The sequence below is a fragment of the Mus caroli genome, unplaced genomic scaffold, assembly GCF_978045245.1.
Source record: "Mus caroli unplaced genomic scaffold, Mus_caroli_1 scaffold_2, whole genome shotgun sequence".
Taxonomy (NCBI): Eukaryota; Metazoa; Chordata; class Mammalia; order Rodentia; family Muridae; genus Mus; species Mus caroli.
Genome location: NW_028227257.1, coordinates 68,234,916 through 68,260,065, shown reverse-complemented (window position 1 = coordinate 68,260,065; position 25,150 = coordinate 68,234,916). Strand labels below are relative to the sequence as shown.

General features: G+C 45.5%; 3 protein-coding genes across 4 annotated transcripts in view; 2 read left to right on the top strand and 1 right to left on the bottom strand.

Moving 5' to 3' along the window:
• Window positions 1-98: 98 nt before the first annotated feature.
• Window positions 99-11,486, bottom strand: Nutm1 (NUT midline carcinoma family member 1). Its single transcript, XM_021154976.2, has 7 exons — window positions 11,381-11,486; window positions 7,874-8,582; window positions 5,679-5,807; window positions 3,881-4,020; window positions 3,173-3,450; window positions 2,674-2,790; window positions 99-2,294 (listed from the first exon to the last, which is right to left on the bottom strand). The coding sequence occupies exons 1-7, from the start codon at window positions 11,394-11,396 to the stop codon at window positions 303-305; spliced, it is 3,381 nt and encodes a 1,126-aa protein (XP_021010635.1). The 5' UTR covers window positions 11,397-11,486; the 3' UTR covers window positions 99-302.
• Window positions 11,487-14,450: 2,964 nt separating this feature from the next.
• Window positions 14,451-15,198, top strand: Nop10 (NOP10 ribonucleoprotein). The gene is made up of 2 exons (XM_021156534.2): window positions 14,451-14,592; window positions 14,840-15,198. Exons 1-2 carry the CDS (start codon window positions 14,539-14,541, stop codon window positions 14,978-14,980), a joined length of 195 nt encoding a protein of 64 aa, XP_021012193.1. The 5' UTR covers window positions 14,451-14,538; the 3' UTR covers window positions 14,981-15,198.
• Window positions 15,199-18,158: 2,960 nt separating this feature from the next.
• Slc12a6 (solute carrier family 12 member 6) overlaps window positions 18,159-25,150 on the top strand; it is a 99,681-nt gene continuing 92,689 nt past the window's right edge. For both annotated transcript variants that reach the window (XM_085834582.1, XM_085834581.1), the window contains exon 1: window positions 18,159-19,523. In XM_085834582.1, the coding sequence (XP_085690708.1) occupies window positions 19,253-19,523 (271 nt within the window). In that variant the 5' untranslated portion in view covers window positions 18,159-19,252. The remainder of the gene's footprint in view (window positions 19,524-25,150) is intronic.

Below are 25,150 nucleotides of genomic sequence, written 5' to 3'. Positions count from 1 at the left end.
AAGTGCTTTGCTCTATGTCACAGTCAGGATGCTCACACCAAAGAGCACAGCATTTTCCAACCAAAAACAATCTTTATTTCTCCATATAACTTCCGAAAGCCAACTTTTCCCATTGCTTCCCACTAACAAGACCTCTGCGACCTAGCTGGTCTGACCTGCCCCAGGCTCTCTAGCTTCTGGCACAACAACAAAAACAGCATTGGGCTGAGACTGCTTCTCCACGGGGTGCAGCAGCAGCAAAATAAACTCTGGGGCACCCACCTTTGGGTGCTGCTAGGTGGAGCAGGGTGGCCCTCTGCATCCTACTGGCTACGACGACGTTTCTTCCTTTTGCTGGTGACAAGACCGTCACGCCGCCTTTTCCGAGGCTGTGGGAGCTGGGCCATTCCCAGAGCAAGGGGATTCTGCCCAGAACCATTAAACTGAGCTCCTTGCTGGTCTCTCTCTACAACAGTAGCTGGACTCCCAACTAGGGCTTGCTTCCCAGACTTGGGAGGGGGTGAAGGCTGGCCAAGGTCATCTACCTCAGTAGAGTGTCGGGATGTTTTCACAATTCCCTGACCTCCAGAGGCCTGACGAGTACTAAGGGGAAACCCTCCTGAAGAGAGGCTGAGTTTTGAAGCCAAAAGGTAGGAGAAGTTGGAGAGCTCTTCGTCTTCTTCCTCCTTCTCTGTCTCTCTTCTTTTGGCTCTATCTGCTGAGGTGCATTTTTCTTTAATAGGGGTTTCTCTCAAAATATAAGCATCCCTGGCTGCCCACCTTGGGGAAGTACTTCCCCGGCCCTGGCCATTTGTCAATTTGGTTGTCTCATGTGTATAGGATTCTTGATTGTCTTGTAAAGGAACAAGGTCGGTGGGTTTGGAGGAAACAGTATCTTCCCTGCCCTCTCCTTGGAGGTTATAAGAATTAAAATTTGATGAGCAGGAATCCTTGCTGACCCCTGTTTGGGGGCCACTGTCATCTTTAACATCTAGTATGGTGACCTGATCTATGTTTTCCAACCGAGGAAAAAGTAGATTACCTCTGCTCTCTGCCTTTTGGCTAGTCTGGGCAAGAGAGGAGGCATCCTGGGTCCTAATGATAAGAAGATTGCCTTGGCATATGGGTATCAGGGTGTCTTTGGAAGACCCCAGTGTGGAAGAGACAAGTGTTGGCAGCAGTGGGGAGCAAGCTTCAGCCCACAGATCACTAGGATTCTGTATGGTTTTAGGGCTCAGAGCTTGATTTTCTTTGGAAATTTTTTCTTTGGACCTCAAACCTGGACCACTGGCCATCAAAGATCCTGGCAAGCTGCAGGGGCTTCTCTTTTCTGGGACAGCTGTTGTATCTGGGCCTCCAGAGGGAATCACACTGTTCCCCATATCCTTGGGCACTGTGTTTTTTCTAGGACCTGGAGAAGCACTGTTTCTAGAACTCAGTGCCTGCTCCTCTCTTCTGCATGCCTCATCTTGGATGCTGTCTATGACAGTCTCAATTTGTAAGGGAACCTCTAAACCTACAGCACTCATGTCACTGCTTAGCCACAGTTCTGGGCTGAGAGAAACCCTGTCTAGGTTGCCAGCTGCTCCAGGGGAATGGTTTTGACTGTAACTCTGAAGCATGTCAGGACCTCTGTTTTCTCCCCACACGGCCCTTGAAGAGCCCTTCTGGGAAACCACTGAAGGTTGTTCTCTTCCTTGAGTAAGTATCCCAGCTCCCCCGATCTGCTTTCCTATCTGCAATGTCAAAGCCTGTTTTTCTAACCCAAGTCCTTGCAGAGGAACTGGCTCTGTAAGTCCAACATCAAAATTGGGGGCTCTCATGTGCTGGGGATCTTCTTGCCAACAAGAAGATAAAATCTCTGGATTCCTATCTGCTACTGGGTAGTACCCAGAGGACCCAGTACTTCCCAGGCGGCCATCCTGAGTTGCAGATAGCTGTTTTATAGCCTTCCCAGACACTTTTCTCTCCATACCCAAGGGTACTGGCATTCCCTGTGAAGCTGTGAGCTCTAGCTGTAAGTCCCAGCTGCTAGGGGATGGCAGACTATTTCCATCCTTGTGAATCCCCCTTGGACCACCCAGTGTTTGTTCCTGCCCACCATGTATTTCTCTTGCCTGCTTGCCTGGAGAAGCAGATTTTCCAATGCGAACAATGCCCGCAGCCCCCTGAAGCCCAGGTGAGGGCCGACGCCTTTGACCCCCGTCTTCATCTTCATCAGAAACAGAAGGACTTGAGTCTGACTGAGCTCCGCTGCAACTTGGAGGTGTCTGTGCATCTTCCTCCTCCAAGGCCAAGAGTCGTTTCTGGACCAGCTGGAAGGGAATGGACAAATGCCAGTTCTATACATGGTTAGGAGAAGAGGTGGCTGAGTGGGTGATAGGAGATGGTAGATAGTGTGGGGAAGAAAAGCAAGCGTTTTAAGTGATGGTGTCAAAGATAGATACTGTAGCTCTCTCTGCGTTAGAGCTGTGAGCCTTTCCTCGTTCCCTACCTACTTGTTTTAGACTGTAGGCAGAATGCTTTTGTGCACTGTGTGAAGGTTATCCTTGTGTTAGTCAACTGCTGATTTCTATGCCCTCATATGACCCAAAGCCCAAACCTAAACTGTCTAAAAAACAGTATCAGGATGACAAAGGGTTATACAAAATCAGCCAGGATCCTTTGCCTGTGTTCTTTGCCTCCCAAGTTTACCTGGGCAAGAGTCAGTCCTTCTTCTTGCTCTAGTTCCTCAAGTAAAGACAAAGGATCTCTCTGCTCTTCTGGAGACAGCAGATCTGCCAGAAACTGAGGGTGAATGACCGCCTCGACCTGGGGAACAGAAAGAAGAGTGGTGTAAATCTTGACATGGAGTGATCTGTAAGCCCAGGTGCTCTAGAGACAAATCTATGAGGCCCATGGCCCATAGAGACAAACTTTCACGCTGGAGTGAAAAAACGTGGAGTGTTACAAAAATGTGTGGTAGTCCCTACCATCAGCTACCTACCTGTATACCTATTTCCAAATTATAGAATGGCGCCTACTGACTTACACAGAACCCCAGATGGCTGGTGCCCCACAGTATCCAACTCATAGATATGTATTCAAAATTATAGAATGGAGGCTCCTACCACATGCAGAACCCCAGAGAGCGGATGCCTGATAGTGCCTCGCCCCCAAATATCAGAAATTAGCCACTGTAGACCTAGCTCACCTTGGAGACAAAGACTTCCTGAGAACAGAGTTCATCAATGTAGCTCAGAAGACTTGGATCGGGATACATCTCTGCACCTTCCTGTTGCCCCTCTTCCTCCTCTTCTGTCTTCCCAGTGTCCACGTAGCTTCCCATCAGCCCTTCCATGATGTCAAAATATTCTTGCACAGCTTCAGGTGGGATCTCTTTGGGTGCCTCGGGAACGGGAGGCCTTTGAGGTTTGCGTTGCCGCCGCCGAGGAGCCCGAGTCTTAGAGGCTGCCTTCTTAGGGATGTACACTGAGAGAAGAGGTAGAGAGTGGGGAAGAAGCCTTGGTATCTACTTCCCAGCAATACTTGGAAGGGAAGAAATTTGGGTTCAAGAAATGGTTCCAGAATGGGATTGAGCTTTTAGGGGAGAAAACATAAAAAACTGGAGGGGGTGTGAGATAAAACACTGTTAGAAACCTTTCCACACACCTTGACATTCCAAGAAACCATCTGATCCAACACCATATCTGATAAAGGATAGGGACTCATGCATAATCCAGATGAGAGAGTAGTTAGTTTACTTGGCCAAGATCAATAGCTACTTCAAGACAAAAGGAGCCCACACCCCAGCTTCCTAGGGGGCATTGCATTTGGTTTATAACAATGTCACTCCCAGGAAAGACAGACAGAAGCAAAAGCAGAGTTTGTTAATCCTCATCTGCACTGTGGGTGGCCTTACCTGGCTGCTGGCAAGCCTCAGGGACCATGGACCCTGGAGGATCAAGTTTCAAAGGGGCTATAGGGGACAGACCCGGGGAGCCATTCATCAACTGTGCAGTCTGTATCTGCGTTTCTTCCTCAGCCTCAAACTCCATGAACCTGCAAGAGTAAAGAAGGACTGGGCAGAGCTGGAGAGATGGCTCAGTGATTCAAATCCCTGCACGCACATGGCAGCTCACAGTTGTCTGTAACTGTAAGATCTGACACTCTCACACAGACATACATGCAGGCAAAACACCAAGGTACATAAAATGGAAAAACAATTAATTCACATTTAAAAAAAAAAAGTACAGTCTGTAATAAGGAGAACCCAGTCCATCAGTAACACAGATGCCAGGCAGCATCCACACATGGCCAAGAAACCAAGCACCCTCATTTTGGCTCAAGACTGTTGAAGTTGGGTCAGTCAGGGTAAGCTGCTCACAGGTAGGTAGTAGCCTAATGACAGTTCTGAGAAATGCCATTCTATTGTCCCTTCACCTTCAATGGTTATTCAAGAAGCTAAATAAAGAAACTGGTGGTATACAGTTTGGATAACTCTCCAGGACAAAGTGATACCCTTTACTTCTGCTGCCTATCAATCTCACCCAGTGCCCTGATTGCTACTTTATATAAACCTGGTGAATCCATATATAAGCATGGCCCATGTAATGGTCTAGAGGGACACTCTAAAGGGATGTTCCTGATGGCCTCATCTGCCCCTTTCTACAACTGAAAATGATGGCGGAAGCAGAGCCCACCAGAGTGCAAAGGCTGGAACAGGTCCTCAAGGGTAAGTCCAGGGAACCAACGGTTCAGATTCAGAGGAAAAAAAAAGATATACTTGGAGGAAATGATTTCTTCCCCAGTTGCTGTGCTAAGGATTCTCACTATGTTGCCCAGGCTGGCTTTGAACTCCTGGCCTCAAATAGTACTCCCATGTCAGCCCCGGGGCCATGTGTGCCGACTCACAACATCACAACCAGCCAAAGTTACTTTTTAAGACATGGCTATCCTGTAGAAATGGGGAATAATGAGTCAGGAGACCACTCTGGGTATACTGGATACCCAGAGTCCCCTGTTTCTTCTCTCCAACCTCTTCCAGACTTGGTCCCTCCCTGGATTGGGGGAGAACGTGTTTCCTGTACTATTTTTAAAAACATAAACAAAGCAAACCATGAAAGGAAAAGTGCTTGTGAAGTTCCAGATCAATAGCCACGTGCCATCTGGCGAGCTCAAGAACCTTCATGATGAGGTTTTCTCAGCATGGGATTTTTAGAGGCCCTGGGTTCAATCCTATGCTAACCCCTTCAAGATAAAAGCTCACATACAGCTCAAGACCTGGAGGCAAGGAAGCTTTCAAGAACAGACAGGATAGAGTAACCCCAGAGCTCAGGTGGTAGAAACAGGAAGGGTCCAGGAGACCCTCATCTGACCTACAGCCCTCCCCCTGTGGCACTACTTTATTCTATTTTAAAATGTATTCCATTTATTTATTTATTTATTTATTTATTTGTATCGTGTGTGTATGTGTGTGTGTGTACAATGTGTATTGTAGACCTCAGAGGACAGCCTCTGGGAGCCACTTCTCTCCTTCCTCCATGTGAGTCCTAAGATCAGGCTTATGGTACCTAAGCTACCTTGCTGAAGCTCTTGTTACACACACACACACACCCCCCCCCGCCCCAGACACTTACAGACATCTGCCCGTCTCCGCTGCCCCTGTATTCGACCACTCCCCCACCCCTGCAGGGTGAATGAGGGTTCATCAAACTCACTTCTCTGCCATCTCATAAAAGATCATCCGGTCAAAGTTGCTGGTCCGCTCCCATTCCTGCAGAGCCCTCGGCAGTCCCTCCTCCAAGGTCATAGTAGGTTTCAGTCGGGCCAGGGAACGAAGCACTGGGCTAAAACCCCCATTAGGTCAGACACATTGTAAAAGTGTGCCCTGCACCTGTTCTGATGCCCACCTCAGTCCATATCCCCCTGTCTCTCACCAAATCTAGTATGTCCCTCAAGCCCTGTCATGTTCCATCTTAATAAGACCTTCAGACTGAACAGCCTCCCTTCCCTCCCGTTGTTCACCATTCTTGCTGCCCTTCCTACTGAGATGTGCAAATCACACAAATCAAATGATTCTCCTTCCGACCTTCTGAAGTCAGCAAGGACGCCCACCTTTAATTCTCTCAGTGCTGGCCTTAACTGAACACTAAAAAGGAAACACTCCGGATTGTAACTATAAAATGGATTAACCCAGCAGCAGTAATGGTGTATGCCTTTGGTCCCAGCACTTGGGAGGCAGAGGCAGGTGGATCTCTGTGAGTTTGAGGCCAGCCTGTTCTACAGAGCTAGTTACAGGACAGCCAGGGCTACACAGGAAAACCCTGTACAGAGGGGGGGGGGGAGGGGGGAGAGGGAGGGAGGGAGAGAGATGCCCAGAGCCTCTTGATTTTTCGAAGACTTATTTAACTAACCCAACATAAGCATCTAATTAAAACATGTATAATAGTTTGGGGATTGGTTCCCCCACCCCGCCCCCGCCCCAATTTTCATTCTTTCTTTCCAGAATGCCATCCTAGATTTTTCAAATAGAATATTGGACCATTACTTCTGGAAAGCTCCAGAGGAAATCAAGGGTGCAGACTAAAGCAAGGGCTTCATGTTAGCCTCTCCGGCTTCTAAGTCCTTAAACATTATTATCAGAGCCACCTGGGAAAGCTTGCCTGCCCATGGATTTTAGAAGCCAGGATCCCAGGACTGAGCATCGGATCAGCTTCCCAGATGGCTGCTGTATAAAGTTTTGACCATGCCTGGCATAAGATCTTCCCCATAGCATTGACGCTTGGAAAGCGGGAGTTGGCCAGAAGCAAACAGGGTCCTATGCAAACCTTGAGAGCTCATACTGGCTCTAGATTTAAAAGTTGTGCCACCAGGCCTCAAGAGAGAGCTCAACAACCACCCCAAGAAACCAGGAGCTCAGTAAGATGGCATCTGTGGAGGACTTTGGGAATGTCTCTTGATCATGACCCAAAGTCCAAATGAAGAAGCTCTCCCACTGGAAGGGAGCATGCTTTTTTTTTTTTTAAGTCTGGTTTAAAAAAAAAAAAAAAAGGAGAGAGTGTTTGCTCAATGGTCTGCAGCTGAGAACTACCCTGTCCGGTTGGGAAGTAGAGAAAATTTCCCAGATGACTAATAACTAATATATAAACAAAAAAGACTGCCTGTAACTCCAGGTGTCTTGGCTAAACATACACAAACTCTAAAGGAGGGGTACTTTGGCCTTTTGTGGGCTCCCTTTCCCTTTCAGGTTGCCTTTTTATAGTATTAATAAAAGAATGACCATCTGAATGATTCATTTTCTATGCCTGGCACTTTGCCAATCTTCTGATCAGCCCTTGGAGATAGGTGTAATTACCCCCTTTTGTGAGGAGGAACCTGAGGGCAAAGGTGTTAAATATCCTGCTCTGGATCACACACCTAGTATGCGTGGAGCCAACTGTGCTTCCCCTCTCCCCATTTCACTGAGTAAGCTAGGGTGCACACACACTAAGGTCTTCCTTTGCCTGACCCAGCGCCATCTTCCCCATTCCCACAGGAATGAGTCAGGGCCCAGCCCACCTCATCCCAGTGTCAGAGGGCAGGCAGGCAGGCAGGGCCCTGACATTTGGAGTCAGAGACCTATATGTCAATCTCTGCTTTCTGTTTTATGACAGGAAGTCTCCCAGCCTTCTCAATATTACCATAAAATGCTTGCCTGACTTCACAGAGTTGTAGGTATTCTTTCAGAGACCGCACCTGAACAGTTTCTTATAAGCCAGGAAGAATGTAGCACTGTTTTCATTCTCTTAACAATGTCTTCTCACTCTCACAACTGCCTTCAAGAATTCTGGAGTAACTTAAACTTCTGTGTCTATCCTAGAGTCCTCCCTAAAAGCCCTAGGAAAAAAAGTCAACCTTGGATACCCCCACTTACATAAGGAAGCATGAAAGAGCTTCTACATCAGGACTCTGGGATAGGTGAGTCCGGGCCAAGACTTTGTAGCGCTGCCAGCGACGATAGTTCTCATAAACACCCTTGGAAGCATAGGCAAGGTCACCTTGAGAGGGCTTCCGAGCAGCCACGGGGCCTCCTTCCATGGTTGTTGCTTGTGTTCCTGGCCAGGGCTTTTCCAGGGGCACAATGGGAGCCAGTTGGGCAGCTGGTGGTAGGACCTGCAGAGGAAGTCCTGCAAGGCCCTCCTGGCTCACTCCAACAGCTACAGCAGGCAGGATGGTCTTCACATTAGAGGAGGTCACATACCGAGGAGGAGGAGGCCCCTCCTGGCTCCCACAGGGAGCCCCTGAGGGAATCCAGTTTAGGGCAGTCTGAGTAACTATAAGGTTCTGAGTTTGAGAGGACTCAGCTGGCCCCACATCAGTCTTGACTTTGACAATGACCTGGCCAGTTCCAGCCACACTGGGGCCAGGGCCTCCTTCTCCTGTCACCAACAATGGGCTGGGGAAAGCAGAAAGGAGCAGAGGATTGCTTGGAGAGAAGACAGGAGGTATAGGGGGCTGTGGTGATGGCTCCCAGAGGGGTTGATCTGGTGGAACAGGAGGAGGTGGGGCAAAGGGAAGGGCACTGAAAGGGGACAGGCCAGCGCCAGGTTTCATGGACATATCTGGTCCTGGTAATGGAGAGGCTGTTGAGACAAAGAAGGGAAGGGAGTAGGAAGACAATGAGAAGTTAGGCCACTTGACTTCCTTTTCGGCCCTATGGGGTCAGAGCAATGACTCCCAATGCGTGAAGGAAGGGACATGGATGGGTACCTCTGGAGCAGTCCTTTACCCTTGAGCTAGTAGTGGGTTAGAGGAGTTGCTCCCTTCCAAAGAGACACACAGGCCTGCATCTTCCAGGAAGAACAAGCTCAAGCCACCATTCCTGCCGCTAAGAACATCTCTCAACACAGTCCTGAAGACCTCCCTTGCCAGCTCCATAGGCAGATGAAGAAGATGTGAAATAAGATTGATGCCTGTTCTGCAGGAAAAGCAGTCTGCAAGCACGCTGAGTGCAGGGAAAATTCCAGGGAATTCTCGAGAAGCGTTCATGGGACTCTTGAGAAAAAGGCAGTTTCACAAACACTGGTCCACCCCATTCCTCCTCTTCCTATGCCTCTTATTCCTAATAATCTCAAATAACAGAAGATGCAGTTTGTGAGCATGCTCAATGACTCTAGAACTCATAAGCTCATTTCTCCAAAAGTCGTCCCACTCAGCATACACGGACATCTACTAACCCTACTCACTCCACAAGACAGGGAAGCCACCCGATCCCAACTGCTCTAGGGCTCCTGTCTCTAGCCACACAAGCACAATTCCCAGGACAGAATACAGCAGCCTAGATTCTGGGTTCCCAGAAACTTCATTATCAAGTGAGGGGAGGACCATGGAGGGAGGGAGGGAGGTTTCCTGTGCTTTCAGTTGCCAAGTATAACAAGGTGAAATTTGGCAACACATGGGGTCTGGAGAGATGGCTCAGCAGTTAAGAGCACTGACTACTCTTCCAGAGTTCAATTCCCAGCAACCACATGGTGGATCACAACCATCTGTAATGGTGCAGTCTTCTGGTGTGTCTGAAGAGAGCAATGGTGGTGTATTCACATACATAAAATAAATAAATAAATAAATAAATCTTAAAAAAAAAAGACAGCACAGACTATTTATGGTTCTGCTGCTTAATAGTAGAAGTTTAGGGCTCACAAAGAACAAAACATTGGACTGGAGCTAAGAAAGAAAGAAATCTAGAACACAGCTCCTGCCAGGGACCAGCTCTGGATGCTGGTCAGGTAGAGGGGCTATAAATGTGCTTCCTTAAACAGGGCCTGCCTGTATCCTGCATGACTTTAATGGTACAGACAAAGCCCACTTGGTCTGATTTCATGCAACACTTCTCCCTTTTTTCTTAAAAAAAAATATTATTCCACTGACAAAGCAGTACCCCCAGATTCCACTTCCTGGCCATAAAGGAGACATGAAATAGGAACGACCTAATGTTCACACTCATCTGAACCCTACACCACAGGGCTAGCTTTATACCACCAAGTTCTGCATGCAGTGAAAATGTTCCTAAGGTCTGAGCTTTACAATAGGGAGAAAAGCTGAGCATCTCATCGTTGCTAAGACAGCCTATCCCCTCCAGCCTGAAAACCAAGGAAGATTGCCCCTAATCAAATAAAAAAACAAACAAACAAACAAACCATTTACTTAAAAAATAAATGCAGGTTTATACAACCACTCTGAAGGACAATCACAAGTTCAAAGCCAGCCTGGGTTACAGAGGGAGTTCAAGGGCAGCCTGAGAAACTTAGTGAGACCTTGCCTCAAACTAAAAGGTGAAATGGGAGCTGCAGATTTGGCTCACAGAATGCTGGCCTAGCAGATGCAAGGCCCCAGATTCAGTTTCAATAAACAAATATTCACACACACACACACACACACACACACACACACACACACACAGAGAGAGAGAGAGAGAGAGAGAGAGAGAGAGAGAGAGAGAGAGAGAACGTATGAACACACGTGCTCAGAAATGGAAGTCTATGGAAATATCCTATCCAAAACACTAACTAGATGGAAACTTGACCTTAGACTTCCCAAATTCCAGATATATGCATAATAAATTACAATGGAAGAAAAAAGAAAGGAAGAGGAGCCTGCTGCCTAAACTGACAAATAGCCACCTCTGTTAGAAGGAACCATCAGGCCCTGGGAACAAGCAATTTTATAAAATCTCTAGCCCCGTTCACTGGCTCATAAGTGAATAACCCCACTGAGTTTTAGCTTTCTGAGTAAGGCTAATGGACCTGGCCCCATCCCACTTCTCCATCCTTCAGCCTGCTTTTCCTGGAAAGATCAAGAGAGTTGACCCTGACTTCGCATGACGTCCTAGAGTGGGCCAGAAGACACAGATCATGCCTCTTCTCCTGAAACCTTGACGACGCCACTTACACTAACACATAAGCCTCTGTTTCCACCGCAAGCATGTCAAAGTGGTCCCTCTTCCTGGGAATCAAATTGGGTAATTGGTATCCAGTCCCAATATTCAGTGTATTACTTCAGACATACTTTGGTTCATTTCCAAGGATGCACCTCCCCATTCTTTTTTGTTTGTTTGTTTGTTTTGTTTTTCGAGGCAGGGTTTCTCTGTGGACCCCTGGCTGTCCTGAAACTCACTTTGTAGACCAGGCTGGCCTCGAACTCAGAAATCCGCCTGCCTCTGCCTCCAGAGTGCTGGGATTAAAGATGTGTGCCACCACGTCCAGCTGCACCTCCCCATTCTTAATGGTAAAAATCTATTTCCCTGGGCTCCCTGGTGCCTGTGTGGGGTCTAATTCCTCAGATCCCTATGGAGTGTCCTAAATGATTTGTCCCTAGGTAAAGTGGCAAATTTGATACCCCAGGTGGCAGAAACTGCACACTCCACTACCCCTATGGGTCTTACTTCCATCTGATGCCATAATCTGAGGTTTAGGTACTCCAACAGTGACAGTCTGGAAGGCTCCAGAATGAAACACTTGAGTCCAGGATCCAGGCAATAACCTAGCTCCGACAGATGATATCTAAGAAAGGGAGGCTAAAGACTGGGTCAAAACAGAATTAGAATCTTGGACTCAGGCATTCTGTAGTGGGGGAGGGGAAAGGATATTGTGTAGTGAGAATGAGGAGATTTTACTCTGTGGGTTTTTGTAAGCAAGCAAAAATTAGAAAGTCCCTCAGTGAATTTGATACCATGATTGTTGGGTGTCCTCTTTTAGGACAGTTTGAACATTGTCTCCCAGATTCTCAACATTACACTGTAGTTTTCACTGTTGGCTTCTTATTCAACAATACACACTTCAACAATACACCTAATCCCAAGCTCCGCCCTTTGCCCAGTTCTGCAGCTGGATTACTATTAACAACAGACCCTTGGGTGGACCTTGGGCTTGTTTCAGTGATGACTCTATTTCCCGAGCCAAATTCTGAGTGCACAGTGAAGATTAAAAACAAAAACCAAAACTAAACGCTTGGCACTGAAGTGTCTCAGATGATGCAGAGTTCAACTGCTGTGGGCTGAGCGCCACCTTCCTGCAAAGCCAACACACACACTTGTAATCCTAGGACCCAGGAGGTAAGAGTTTGAGAAAAGTCTGGGCTACAAAGTGGGACTAACTCTGAAAAAAAAAAAATTCTCTCTGTAATACCCAAACACTCCCGTCACAACACTCCCGAAATTCCTGGAAGCCACAGCCTTTTTTTTTCCCCCCATTTGCTGAAAGATTTTACTAAATTAAAAAAAAGATTTTAATTAATTGATTACTGATTTTTGAGACAGGAGCTCACTCTTTAGCCCTAGCTGGCTAGGAACTCAAAGATCTGCCTGCCTCTACCTCCTGAGAACTGGTATTAAAGACCTTCAGCTTTACAAAAAAGAAAAAGAAAAGAAAGAACCTAGTTTTAATAGTTTTAAAAGGGTTTATGTAGTTATGTTTTATGGTTATGAATGTTTGCCTGGATGGAGGACTGTGCAGCTGGGTGCATGCCTGATGCTCACAGAAGCCAGAAGAGGGAGTCAGAGCCTCTAGAACTGGAGTTAGAACCAGTTATGAGTTTCTATGTGGGTGCTGGCACCTGAAGATGGGTCCTCTGTAAGAGAGTCGAGCATTCTTAACCACTGAGTCACATCTCCAGTTCCTTTTGGATTTTTGAGACAATCTGGCTATGTAGCCTTGGTTGAAATCTAAGACTCTCTGACCTTAGCCCCTTGAGTGCACAACCCCTGCCTTAAAATTACCATAAAGTCTTTTCATTAAATTACTTTTTAAATCTTAAATTAATATTTTAGTATGACTCAAAAGTCAAATTAAGAAAAGTTTTGAGGGGGAGTCCAAGGGAGTTAAGAAAGGGAGATGGGAGGGTGAAAAGGACTAAAATTCTGTGTGTGTGTGTTAAAAGTCGACAACAATAACATCAAAACCTATACAAAACGAACAAAAATCCAGGCTATGTAAAATAAACCCTACATCAGCAAACACTCTTCCCTTTCATTCCCTGTACCAAGACCTCTATGCCAGAAGATACCAATATTAACTGTTTGTTATATATTCCCACCCCCGCAAAATCTCGAACACCCCCACCCCCACCCACCCACACACCCCACACACACGAAACACGAACACACGCGAACACACTCACCCACCCACCACGCTTTTGTTTGTTTGTTTCTCGGTTTAAAAAAGGGTTTCACTGTTTAGAATACTGTCCAGGTAGGCCTTGGACCTTGGATGTTAGAGATCCTTCCGTTTCAGCCTCCGTATTTCTGGGGTTACAAGCACGGATTAAGCTCCCGTTTTTTTTTTTTTTTGTTTGTTTGTTTTTTTTTTTGAGACAGGGTTTCTCTGTATAGCCTTGGCTGTCCTGGAACTCACTTTGTAGACCAGACTGGCCTAGAACTCAGAAATCCACCTGCCTCTGCCTCCCGAGTGCTGGGATTAAAGGCATGCGCCACCATGCCCGGCCTGGGTTTTTTTTTTTTAATGTATCTCATGAAAACGGCAGTCGAACCGTCTATAGTCACTAGTTTAAAAAAAAAAAAAAAAAAAGAACTTTACGATTTTTCTGGCTACAAATTTAGTATGCTACTATATTTTTGCCACTATAAGTAGTGCTGCAATGATCATTTTGCAAGATCTTGGTTTTAGTTTTTAAATTTTTTTTTTTTTTCTTTTTGAGACAGGGTTTCTCTGGATAACCCTGGCTGTCCTGGAACTCACAATGTAGACCAGGCTGGCCTCGAACTCAGAAATCCGCCTGCCTCAGCCTCCCGAGTGCTGAAAGGCGTGCGCCACCACGCCCGGCAGTTTTTAATTCTTTAAACTAGACTCTTATGAGACTTTTCAATCTTTTTAAAACTGGAAATACCCTGAGAAGGCGTACCTTACTTTCTATTATCTGCTACTCACCATATAAGAAAGAGCTGAACTTCTGGTCGGGTCCCGAGTTTGAATCTTGGTGCGATCCCTAAAACAAAATCCACCAGTTCACAAGAAAACCTTTCCGTTCTGTTCGCTTTGCATAATATCCAATACCCATCATGCACTCTTTGCCGCCAATACTCTGAAATTGGGCGGGAAACCGGATGTAAAAAGTAGGGTTCAAAAAAAAAAAATCTTAACTTCTTCCCTAGGATATAGGAGGTTGAGAATCCTTGAGCCCTTGTTTCTCCAGGAAATTGAAAACTTGTGCTTCTGAAATGGGTGTGCAATTTGAAATTAAAGATAGGACTGATATCAACAGTGAATGATGCATCAATATTCAACTCACGTCCATCCCTACTCCCTAATCCCTGGCAGTGGCTGGCACACAGTGGGCAATTCCATGGATCTTAATAACTTTGCAAGGTTGCTGCTAGCTGGAACCCAAGGCCAAGCAAGACTTGCTCTACTATGCCCCCTTCTGGTCACATGGATATGACTGGAGAAATGGACTACATTTCCCAGGATGCCTTGGAGAGACTTCCGTCCAAACTGGAAGGTTGTTGGCGCACGCAATTGAAGCGGCGCACTCCGGGTAAACGCGGCTGGCGGTAAACGGACGTGTGTCTTTCTGCTGAGGGCAGTCATGTTTCTCCAGTATTACCTCAACGAGCAGGGCGATCGCGTTTATACACTGAAGGTAAGGGGAGGAGGAAACAGCTATATATATCAAAAGGACGAGAAATTTAGATGGGAGGAACGGTTGGAACCGGCCAGCGCAGCCCAGTGAGTGGAGCCATGTCGGAGCCAAAACGTGGTAGATAGGCAGTGGCTTCTTGTTCTGACCATCGCGATCTCCTGGCCTCAGGTTTCCCATTTACTTGTTTCTTTCTATCACACCACTCATATGTTGAGATAAATTTTATTTTTTATTTTTCCTTGAGCAGAAATTTGACCCTATGGGACAACAGACTTGCTCGGCCCATCCTGCTCGGTTCTCTCCAGATGACAAATATTCAAGACACCGAATCACCATCAAGAAACGCTTCAAGGTGCTCATGACCCAGCAACCGCGTCCTGTCCTCTGAGGGCTCGTTAACTTTTATGCTGCTCATGCCTCGGCCGATTATCAGCAACCAAACGCGTCAATCTGTAAGCCTTGAAGCCTTCCCATGCTGTTCGGAATCCTATCTCACTCACCACGTGAATGAGTCTATACTGATGGGCCTCGCCTGTAAAAGGAACAATATTTTTCTTTCTTTTTTTTTTTTTTATGCCAGGTTATTAAAGATACAGTGAATTGAAAGTTCATTTTGTGTGTTGTTGGAGGAAAAGATGGGGGAAGGGTAGTACCGTTGGTAGTACAAGGCCACTTGAGAACATTCTTAAGCCCTCATTGTAGTAATAGAACTGTGTGCCATCAACGATAGGGTGTTGGGGGGGAAAAGGCTGTGAAAGGCTCCTACAAAGGTCAGCATTCCCTGGAAAACTCTACTGTCTAATTGTGGGCCCCTTAAAAAATATTCTGAATTCCTCAAAGATTAAAAAAAAAATGTATGTGTGTTTTAGTATTTTACTGACATGTGTCTATGCCTATATGTGCCAGTAACCATCAAGGCCAGAAGAGGGAGTCAGATCCCTGGTGACTAGAGAGTGATAGCCAGTCTTTCTGTGGCTGCAGGGGATAGACACAGGTCCTCTGGGAAGCACCCCTCTCTCCAGTCCTACCACTACATTTTGAGTTCTGAGATAACAAGTATGCCCAACCCTGGAAGTTTTCTTTTTCTCTCTTTAGACAGAGTCTCTATGTAGAGCTGGCTGCCCTGGACCTCAGGTCTAACTGCCTCTGCCTTTGAACACTATCTTAAAGGTGTGCGCCAGCCTGTGGATGTTTCTTTACCAAGTCAGTGAAATCTGTCTGGTAGGAGATACGTCTTCTTGTTTTTTTTTCAGTATTGGATACAATTAATTCTGTCCTTCGATTGCAAAAATAAATAAAACATTAGCATTGTTAGCATTATTCTATGCCACCAGCTGTGCATACCAAAATAAAGACTTCAACCTGGAGGTAGTACTAGTCACCATAGAGAAAAGGAAATGGGTGACTCTAGCAATGACTTAGACGATCCCCTGGATAGTAACATCTGACACATGGCTTTAGGGAGCTTGATTATGTGTTTGGGGGCAAGAGGAAGAGCTGTCAGAGTGAGCTAGGTATATAAGTACATGCAAAAAGACTGGCATGTGTCAGAGTAGAAATTGTGCAAAATGTCTTTGTAAAGTCTGTGAAGTTTGAATGGCCATCAAGGCTGCCTTAGAAAGTAGATTCCTGAGGAGATGGGCTTCTTTTCTTCAAGAACAGGTTTTTGGTTTGGGTTTTGGTTTTTCGAGACAGGGTTTGTATAGCCCTGGCTGTCCTGGAACTCACTCTGTAGACCAGGCTGACCTCGAACTCAGAAATCCGCCTGCCTCTGCCTCCCAAGTGCTGGCATGCGCCACCACTACCCAGCCATTAGCTATAGGCTATATTTAAAAATCCAGGTTGTGCATGGTAGCTGATATCTAATTCTGGCATAGAATGAGGTAGAAGGATCCCTATGAGTTCCAAGCCAGCCTGGGCTATGTAGTTAGTCCTTGTATCAGAAAACTAAAGGGAGCTGAGCGTGTACATAACATAGTACGTCCAGTGACTTTCTAACATGCACATAGCTTTACAGAAGACTGAGTTTAGTGACCCCAAAATTCCAGCACTTGGGAAGTAAAGGCAGGTCAGAAGTTGAAAGTCATCCTCTGCCGGGCAGTGGTGGCACACACCTTTAGTCCCGGCACTTGGGAGGCAGAAGCAGGTAGATTTCTGAGTTCGAGATCAGCCTGGTCTACAGAGTGAGTTCCAGGACAGCCAGGGCTACACAGAGAAACTCTGTCTGGAAAAAAACAAAAGAAAAAAAAAGGTCATCCTCTGCTATATAGAGTTTGCGGACATCCTGTGCAACATGAACTCATGTCTCACTTTCTCTAAAGAGCAAAAGAGGTATTTTGGCCAGCAAAGGTGCTTCACCCACAAGCCTGCAGATCTGGGTTCAGATCCTGGGACCCATAATCAGAAGGATTCATGTATTTGTACACTCTCAAGTAAATAAGTGTACCAGTTTTCTAACCCTGCCCCCAACCTCACTGATGAGGATAGAATCAAGGGCTTTGGATATGTCAAATACTCAAAGATCTAATACAGTTTTACACTTTAATGGGTTTCGTTTTATTTTCAAGCTATTAAACTTGACTGGAAATTGCCATTTGATCAAGGGGAATTTCCAAACCCGGGAATTAAGATGGTTTTGATCCATTTTTTTTTAACTATAAATCTTTTATGTGTACTTAAGTGCAGTGCCAGCATGGGTCTTATCACCTAGACCTGGAGTTACAGGGCCATTTGTGAGAACTGGGTTTCCTTCAGAACAGTAAGCGCTGTTAACCACTGAGGGTCGGTCTAGCCTCCTGCTCCATTATTACGTCCACTGATTTGCAACTAGGAGGAAAGGAAAGGCTCCAGTGGGTTTCTGCATTTTGGTCAAACTTTCAGAAAGTTTTCAAGTAAAACATGGTTGAACTGAAAGTTATTAAAACACCTTGACGAATTAAATAAACACTCTAGTGTTAGTAAAGTAGGTCAAATCCTGGAAATGTTGCAGAGCAGATATCCCAATGTCTTCTCCATGTCTGTATAAGTTCTCTTTAATGGAAATTTAAGCCTGGCTTCCAGTTTCAAAAGGATATGAGCAAGAAAGGGGAAAGTAGCCCATAATGATGAACAAGAAACAGGTGTCTTAGAAAAGATAACTGAAATTTTACAGAGGTCACATCTAAGGTAACTAGATACCGTAATGGGAGGTTTGGGTGCCATATAGTTAAGGTTGCCAGAGAGCTTTTAGAGATGACCCGTGCGGTTCCCGGGTCAGTGTTCACTGACTGCCTCTAAGCAGCATACTGAGTACATGGAGCACAGGTGAGGAAAAAGCAGCTCGCCACACTCGTTCAGGCCCTAGGGCGGACTACAGTTCCCGTCGTGCTCCACGTGAGTGTCGCGGGTCCGCGCAGGCGTGCTGCCCTCTGTCTCCGGCGCTGCATGCTCCGGGCGGGGCTGCTGTTGCCCGGCCGCGGGACGGCGCCGCCCTCTAGCTCCCCAGACTTCTCCGGACGGTTAACCTCGAATGAGGAACGAGCGGGGCGGAAAGGGGAGGGCTGCGGCGGCGCGGGCACAGCCCGCCGCGCCCGGGGCGGGGGGCGGCGAGGTCACGTAACGGCCTCGGGCGTCTGCCGGGGAGGGGGCCTCCTGCGCGCCGTGGCTCCGGAACGGTTAGCGGCTAGTAAACAACAGCTGCGCGCGCACCCGCATCAGCTGGCGCGGGCTCCCGCACCTGCGACCTCCTCCGTAGCCGGGACCAGCCTGCCTGGCCGTCTTCTTCTCCCTCCGCCGAGACCCAAGGAAAGCCGGCGAGAGGCTAACGGGCCCCGGGAGGAAAGCGCGTCCTGTCACACGCAGTGCAAACACGGCGAGCGGTCGTGGGCTTGAGGGACTCGCGACGACCTGCCACGACCCTGCAGTGGGAGCTGCCCTGATCCGCTAGCCGCCGCCTCCAGCTCCTTTGCCAGGACGAGACCTCTGGGAGGCAGGAATCCACTCTGTCTCGGCATCCTCTCGTGGCTCTCCTCTTTCTCCTTCCTGTAGTGTGGGGGTATTTTCCCGTTATGCATGCGCATCTCTCCCACCAGACCCAAGTGGATTATCGACCTCAAAAACATCGGGTGGTTCAGCACACACCTCCTCCCAGCCAGACCTGTGGGGTATTCACCTGATACACAACAGGTGGCTGGTGCACACCTTTGCGCAATCTGATCTACGCTCTATACGCCTGATAAGGGTGGGCCTGCATGCTCTGTCCTCAGCTAGAACCGTGGGACACTCGGCAGATAAAGGACTAACTACCTCATCCGGACCCAGGGGGTTGAGCAGAGAGAGGCGTCACCAGCTGCTGTGAGATCATGGCACGGAGCCCTCAGCCCTGGACCAGGGGAGATAGCTAGGATTCTGAAGGAACCAAGTTACACAGGATTAGCATCGTTTTGTTCTTATTTTGTTTTCTCGAAAATTATTTTTCAGTTACTGGTGGGGCACTTTATAAAACAGCTGGCTTGAATTCTATACACGGATTCTTAATTGGGCCTTTGTGGGCTGTAAATCAGGGTAATTGAGGGTTTTTTTTTTTTTCCTTCTATTTTTGCAATCAGAAGTAGCTAGTGTAGGAGGAAGAGTTTTTGTGAGCTTTTCCTTTTTTCTTTGTCGAAAAGGAAAGGGGGGAAAAATGCATCCACCAGAAGCCACCACCAAGATGTCCTCAGTTCGGTTCATGGTGACACCAACAAAGATTGATGACATTCCAGGCTTGTCAGACACCAGCCCGGACCTCAGCTCTCGGTCAAGTTCTCGAGTAAGATTTAGCTCCCGAGAAAGTGTGCCAGAAACAAGCCGTAGTGAGCCTATGAGCGAACTGTCTGGGGCTACTACTTCTCTGGCAACTGTTGCCCTAGATCCTGCCAGTGACCGGACTTCTAATCCCCAGGATGTTACCGAGGGTAAGTAGAGACTCAGAGAGCGGGGTGTTTCAACCCTTGGGTTGTCCATGCTGGTTAACTACCCTAGTTTTATAATCACCTGGAATTAAGGCCCACGTTTCTGTGATGCTTACGAGTGTGGGAATAATAGCGACAGTTAGTAGGTCACTGCAGTAGTCTTTTTGGCGTGGGAAGGTAGCTGGCAAAAGGGCAAGGAAATGTCTATTTTGATTTCCTCATTTCTGTCTTATTTCTAACTAAAATGACTATTTTTGGTTAAAGATAAGTAACAAAAAATTTTTAAAAAATTAAATCGCTTACAACACAAAAAAAATCTAAACTAAAAATTTAATGGGCTGGATATGCGCTTTCTAGAGAGCTTTGGGGCTTTGACTCCTAAGTCAGCGTTTAAGGCAGGTTGTTACATCTTGTGTCTTACTGGATTCTTTTGAAGAATCAGTTGGGTGTCATAAAATTATTTTCTGATGTCTGTTTTTATAGAGTATTTAAAGTAACTGAATTAACTCAAGGAGGTGGTACTCTCTTGAACGAGTGGAACTTGTGAGAGGGGCTTCTCAATGCCGAGTCCCACATATGGTCCCTGCTGAGCTTTCGATAACTGTTTTGTGTATTGGGTTTTGTAGTCAGAACCTAGAGAAGCCACTTCTGTTCGTATTAACCACTTTCCAGACTTGACCTTGAGCTGAGGAGCCTGACTTGAATTAGTAGTTCTCCTTTGATTTAGTGGGAAGAGGGGATGCAAGGAGGAAAGTTACTTTTCCAGACTCAGTTAAAAAACTTGAGAACTGCCACTTAGTTTTATGCCTCATTCCGACCAGCATAAATCTTTTTTTTTTTTAAGTTTTTCCCTTAAGGATCTTAAAGACTTTTAAAAATTCTATTCTACACAAGTTTGAAAACATGGCTTTAGCCAGTGACTTGTTAAGGCAAGGCTATCTTACCATTTCCGGTCTCAGGAAATACTGTTCCTCCTGACCTTAAGTGTTCCGGAAGTCAGAATAGTTTTAGTTCCTCAAATTTGCTTGTTTTTAATGTCTTGAGAAAGATAGACTTGGTACAGCTTATAGCTCCAGAATTAGCTAATCTTTAGCTAGTCCTGTTTCCTTTATGGCAGTAGTATGAGTTAGTTTCTGTCTTACTGCTTTCTGTTGCTTAATAAACCTTACACTGGATTATATACCTATGTAAATTAAAAGATCATAACTTCCTTTTCTACCATATTTATTTATTTATCTATATATTTTTTGTGACAGGATCTCAAGTAGCTCAGGCTGACCTTGAGTTTTCTATGTGGTCAAGGATGAGTTTGACCCTGGCTCTACCTCCCAAGTGTTGGGATTGAAGGCCTTTTTCAACCACACCCAGTTTTGTGGGATGCTGTGGATGGAACTCAAGGCAGGCACTCTGTCAACTGAGCTACATCCCAAGCCAGCACCAAATTACTTCCAAATTATGATCTTAATCTTTAATTCATCACATTACATTTGAATTGTTAAAAAATGCCCATTAAACAAATACAGAAGTGGATGCTCACAGCCATCCATTGGACGAAGCACAGGGTCCCCAATGAGGGAGCTAGAGAAAGTACCCAAGGAGCTGAAGGGGTTTGCAGCCCCATACGCGGAACAACAAAATGAACTTACCAGTACCCCCAGAGAACCCTGGGACTAAACCACCAAAGAAAACACATGGTGGGACTCATGGCTCTAGCTGCATATGTAGCAGAGGATGGTCTAGTCGGTCCTCAATGGGAGGAGAGGCCCTTGGTCCTGTGAAGGTTCTATGCTCCAGTATAGGAGAATGCCTGGGCCAGAAAGCGGGAGTGGGTGGGTTGGGGAGCAGAGGGTGGGTGTGGGGAATAGGTGATTTTCAGAGGGGAAACTAGGAAAGGGGATAACATTTGAAATGTAAGTAAAATATCTAATAAAAAATGCCAATTAAAAACTACAATCTACATAAGTCCCTTCAAGGAATACTGATACCTTTTTATTCAGTCCTATATTCCAGTCAACTTGATCAGGTCTTACATTTTTATATCCCTACTCAAGACTATAATATCTATCTCACTTTGTTGTTACTTACGTATCTTTCCCAACCAGATTATAAAGTTCTTGAGGACAGGGGCACAGTTTTTGCACCTAATATAATGTATGATATCACATCTATTTTGTGCTCAGTAGTGAGTCAAAGAATTTACAGATGTATCCAAACAGAAATTCAACAGAATTTTAAAAGATATGGTGAAGGGCCAGAGGTGATGGCACACTCCATTAATCCCAGCACTTGTGAGGCAGAGGGCAGAGACAGGGAGATCTCCGGAGTCCAGCCATATGGATGGATGGATGGATGGATGGATAGATGGATGGATGGGTAGGTAGGTAGGTAGATAGATAGAGGGAGGTGAAAGATGAAAGGCAACTGCTGAAGCAGAGAAGCAGATGTATGTATCTATATGTGTATCTATATATGATGAAATGAGAGAATTGTTTTAAATGTTTCTGTCCTAGTGCAATTTTTTAAAGATTATGATTTATTTATATTAATATTAAAAAAGGAAAACCTCTCCAGCTGGTTCAACTATGAAACCAGTGCTGACCACAGCTCAAAGGGAAGATAACTAATGCTACATACATAGAAAACACTTTCATATCATTTGAAAGGTAATCCAAAATGCACTAAGTGCTTAGGGCACATTAGCCTTTTAAGAAAATGTTAGAGGATGTTATAGAATACTTATCTACATTTGGAATCACTACAGTTCCTGTGGAAGTTACTCTACCCAGTTGCTTTCCCAGTTCTATATTGTATAAGTAGGTCTCATCCAATCCCGAGCCCCTTTTTTTGTTTGTTTGGTTTTTGGTTTTTGTTTTTCGAGATAGGGTTTCTCTCTGTAGCCCTGGCTGTCCTGGAACTCACTCTGTAGACCAAGCTGGCCTTGAACTCAGAAATCTGCCTGCTTCTGCCTCCCAAGTGCTAGGATTAAAGGCGTGGGCCACCACTACCCGGCTACACTTTCCTTTTTTTTTTTTTTTTTTTTTTTTGGTTTTTCGAGACAGGGTTTCTCTGTGTAGCCCTGGCTGTCCTGGAACTCACTTTGTAGACCAGGCTGGCCTCGAACTCAGAAATCCGCCTGCCTCTGCCTCTGCCTCCCGAGTACACTTTCCTTTTTAAAACAGGACTCACTGAGTTCATCTGCTCAGAAGGCCAGGGGTAGCCAGTAAACCCCAAGGATCACCCTCTCTCTCCCTCCACAGTGTTGATAAGATAGGCACACAGTGCTACGCCAACTTTTTACAAGTGCACTGGGGAATCCAAGCTCCAGTCCTCATTGTCCATGTTTGGCAAGCACTTTAGGACTGCTCTGTCTCCCTGCCTTTCCAAAAGGGTGTGGGTTAAGGCTATAATTGTTTCCTCCTCCTCCTCTTCTTCTTTGTACTCCATATTAACATGAAAATCTATAGCATTCTGCCTCCTCTTTTGTTTATGTACCCTCTTAGGTACCTTGGTCCCTAAAGCTAGTAGAATTCTAAGATCAGGTCATAGAAGTGGGATGTGTGGACTGTAATTGATGAATTGACAGTATGAATCATTTTAAAACCTGATAAGATACTAATAGTAGTCTGTATCACAAAAGCAGTCAGCCAGATTCAGACTATGAGAAATTGTATTTAATGAGTAGATTCTCCAAAACACGAATGGCACAGGGTAGAAGAAGAGTGATTTATAGATTAAAAAGAGCCATGGCAATCAAATGCAGCATGTAGGTTTGGTGCCTACAGTGACCAGAACAACTATAAAAAGACACTTGTGAGATAATGAGAACTGGGTAGTTAGTGCACATCTGAAGTCCCAGTATTCAATGTAGCAAGATAGAGGGATCAGTTATACCTACTAACCTAGACAGCATAATGAGACACTGCCTCAAAAACAAATGAGAGTCACAGTAATTGAGGGAATTTGAAATACATGGCTTTAAAACACATTAAAGAAATTCTAATTTTCTTAGATCTACTTAAGATATTGTTGTCATGAGAAGCCCTCAGGTAAAGATAACCTGTTGGAGTATTTACAGGTGAGATGAAATGTTCTGGGTTTCACACACACACACACACACACACACACGAAAGAAAAAACGAAAAGCTTGGAAAACAGTACTGTTGTTAAAAAGTATGTGAAGAGCCACTTACTATTTTCACAGCTTTTATTCTATAAAGAAAAACTTTTGAAAGATTGAGTTGTGTACTCAAGAGTCAGAGACAAGATCACAGGTTCAAGACATGCCTAGACATCCTAGGCCCTTGACAGAAAAAACAGTGCCAGGCTTACAGCTTTATGGTAGAGAGTTTGCTGCACACTCATGGGCCTTTGGCTTGACCCAGGGCTTTCTCCCACTCCCCCAAGAAATGTTGGTATTTTCAGAGCTGGCTTTGCAGGGAGTATCTTCTGTTGTAGAGGCAGTCCTGGGAGTCCCCGGATGTGGGTACGCACCATTGATTACCACAGTATTATGTCACCTTCTGATCTCCCATCTCAGTGTTCTCTTCCATTCCTCACCAAGTCTTTCCTCAGTGAGCCTACATGCTTTTCCTCTCATTGGTGTGCTGATGGCTTTGAGGTTTCATAATTTTTTCTTTTTTCTTGAAAATAGGTTCTTTTCTTATACACTATATCCCATTATCACCTTTACTAATGGAGAAGCATAAGGGGAGGAGGGTAGTCCTGGAGGCCTGGAACCTTACAAAAGTCATGCCTTTGTTTTAATAATAAGGGGAGTGCTATTTCAGGCAGCCTGTAATGACCTATCAGGACATTACAGTGTTGCTATTTAAGGCATATTACCCTATATCCTTTTGGATCATGGATGGTTTCCCTTTTGCTCCTGGTAACTAAAACATTTCTGGACTACCAAGAACTTTGCACAAATTCTAACAACGTTCCACCTTTATGCCCTGAGTCATAATGGCTTCGTTGGAGAAGAGCAAGCTGGCATTCAGTTCTCACTACGCTTGCTCTTTTGGCCTGATGCATTTATGCACAGTCTACACCTGACAAACTTGTTAACTGAGAATAAATCAACTCCTATGCACTTTAGTTTGGGGCATTAGTTTTTGAATAGAATATCTCTTCACAAAAAATATGAAAATTTGAAATGTTCACTGTTGGAATTACAAAGGCATTTCTGTTAAATGTTAAACAAAATATTGTTTTAATTGGGTTTTATAAGTTTTATAAAATCTTTTTAGCTTGGTTTGGTTTGGTTTGGATTTTTGTTTGTTTGGTTTTAGAGACAGGATTTTTTTTCTGTGTAGATCTGACTGCCCTTGAAGACACTCCATAGATCAGGATGGCCTCAAACTCGGAGACTGGCCTGCCTTTGCCTCTCAAGTGCTGTTATTAATGGTGTTTGCCACCACCACCTGACTAGAGCCCTTAATTACAAATGAAGGCAAAACCACATAACATATAACATATGAAGGCACATACATGGGACATTTTGCCTGAACAATAATAGTTCAATGGTTGGTTAGTAAGAAATATTTTCTTATGGGAGTGGGGCAGACAAAAAGAAACAAAAACAAAAAAAGAAAAAAATATTTTCTTAATTCTAAGGTATACCTTTGTCCTAT

Excerpts from the sequence above, each read along its gene's own strand:
- Nop10 (XM_021156534.2), top strand. The coding sequence starts at position 14,539 with ATGTTTCTCCAGTATTACCTCAACGAGCAGGGCGATCGCGTTTATACA. Across the intron at positions 14,593-14,839 it reads ATCGCGTTTATACACTGAAG|AAATTTGACCCTATGGGACA; the intron begins GTAAGGGGAGGA and ends TTCCTTGAGCAG.
- Nutm1 (XM_021154976.2), bottom strand. Across the intron at positions 4,021-5,678 it reads TTTTATGAGATGGCAGAGAA|GTTCATGGAGTTTGAGGCTG; the intron begins GTGAGTTTGATG and ends TTACTCTTGCAG. Across the intron at positions 2,791-3,172 it reads AGGAAGTCTTTGTCTCCAAG|GTCGAGGCGGTCATTCACCC; the intron begins GTGAGCTAGGTC and ends TCTGTTCCCCAG.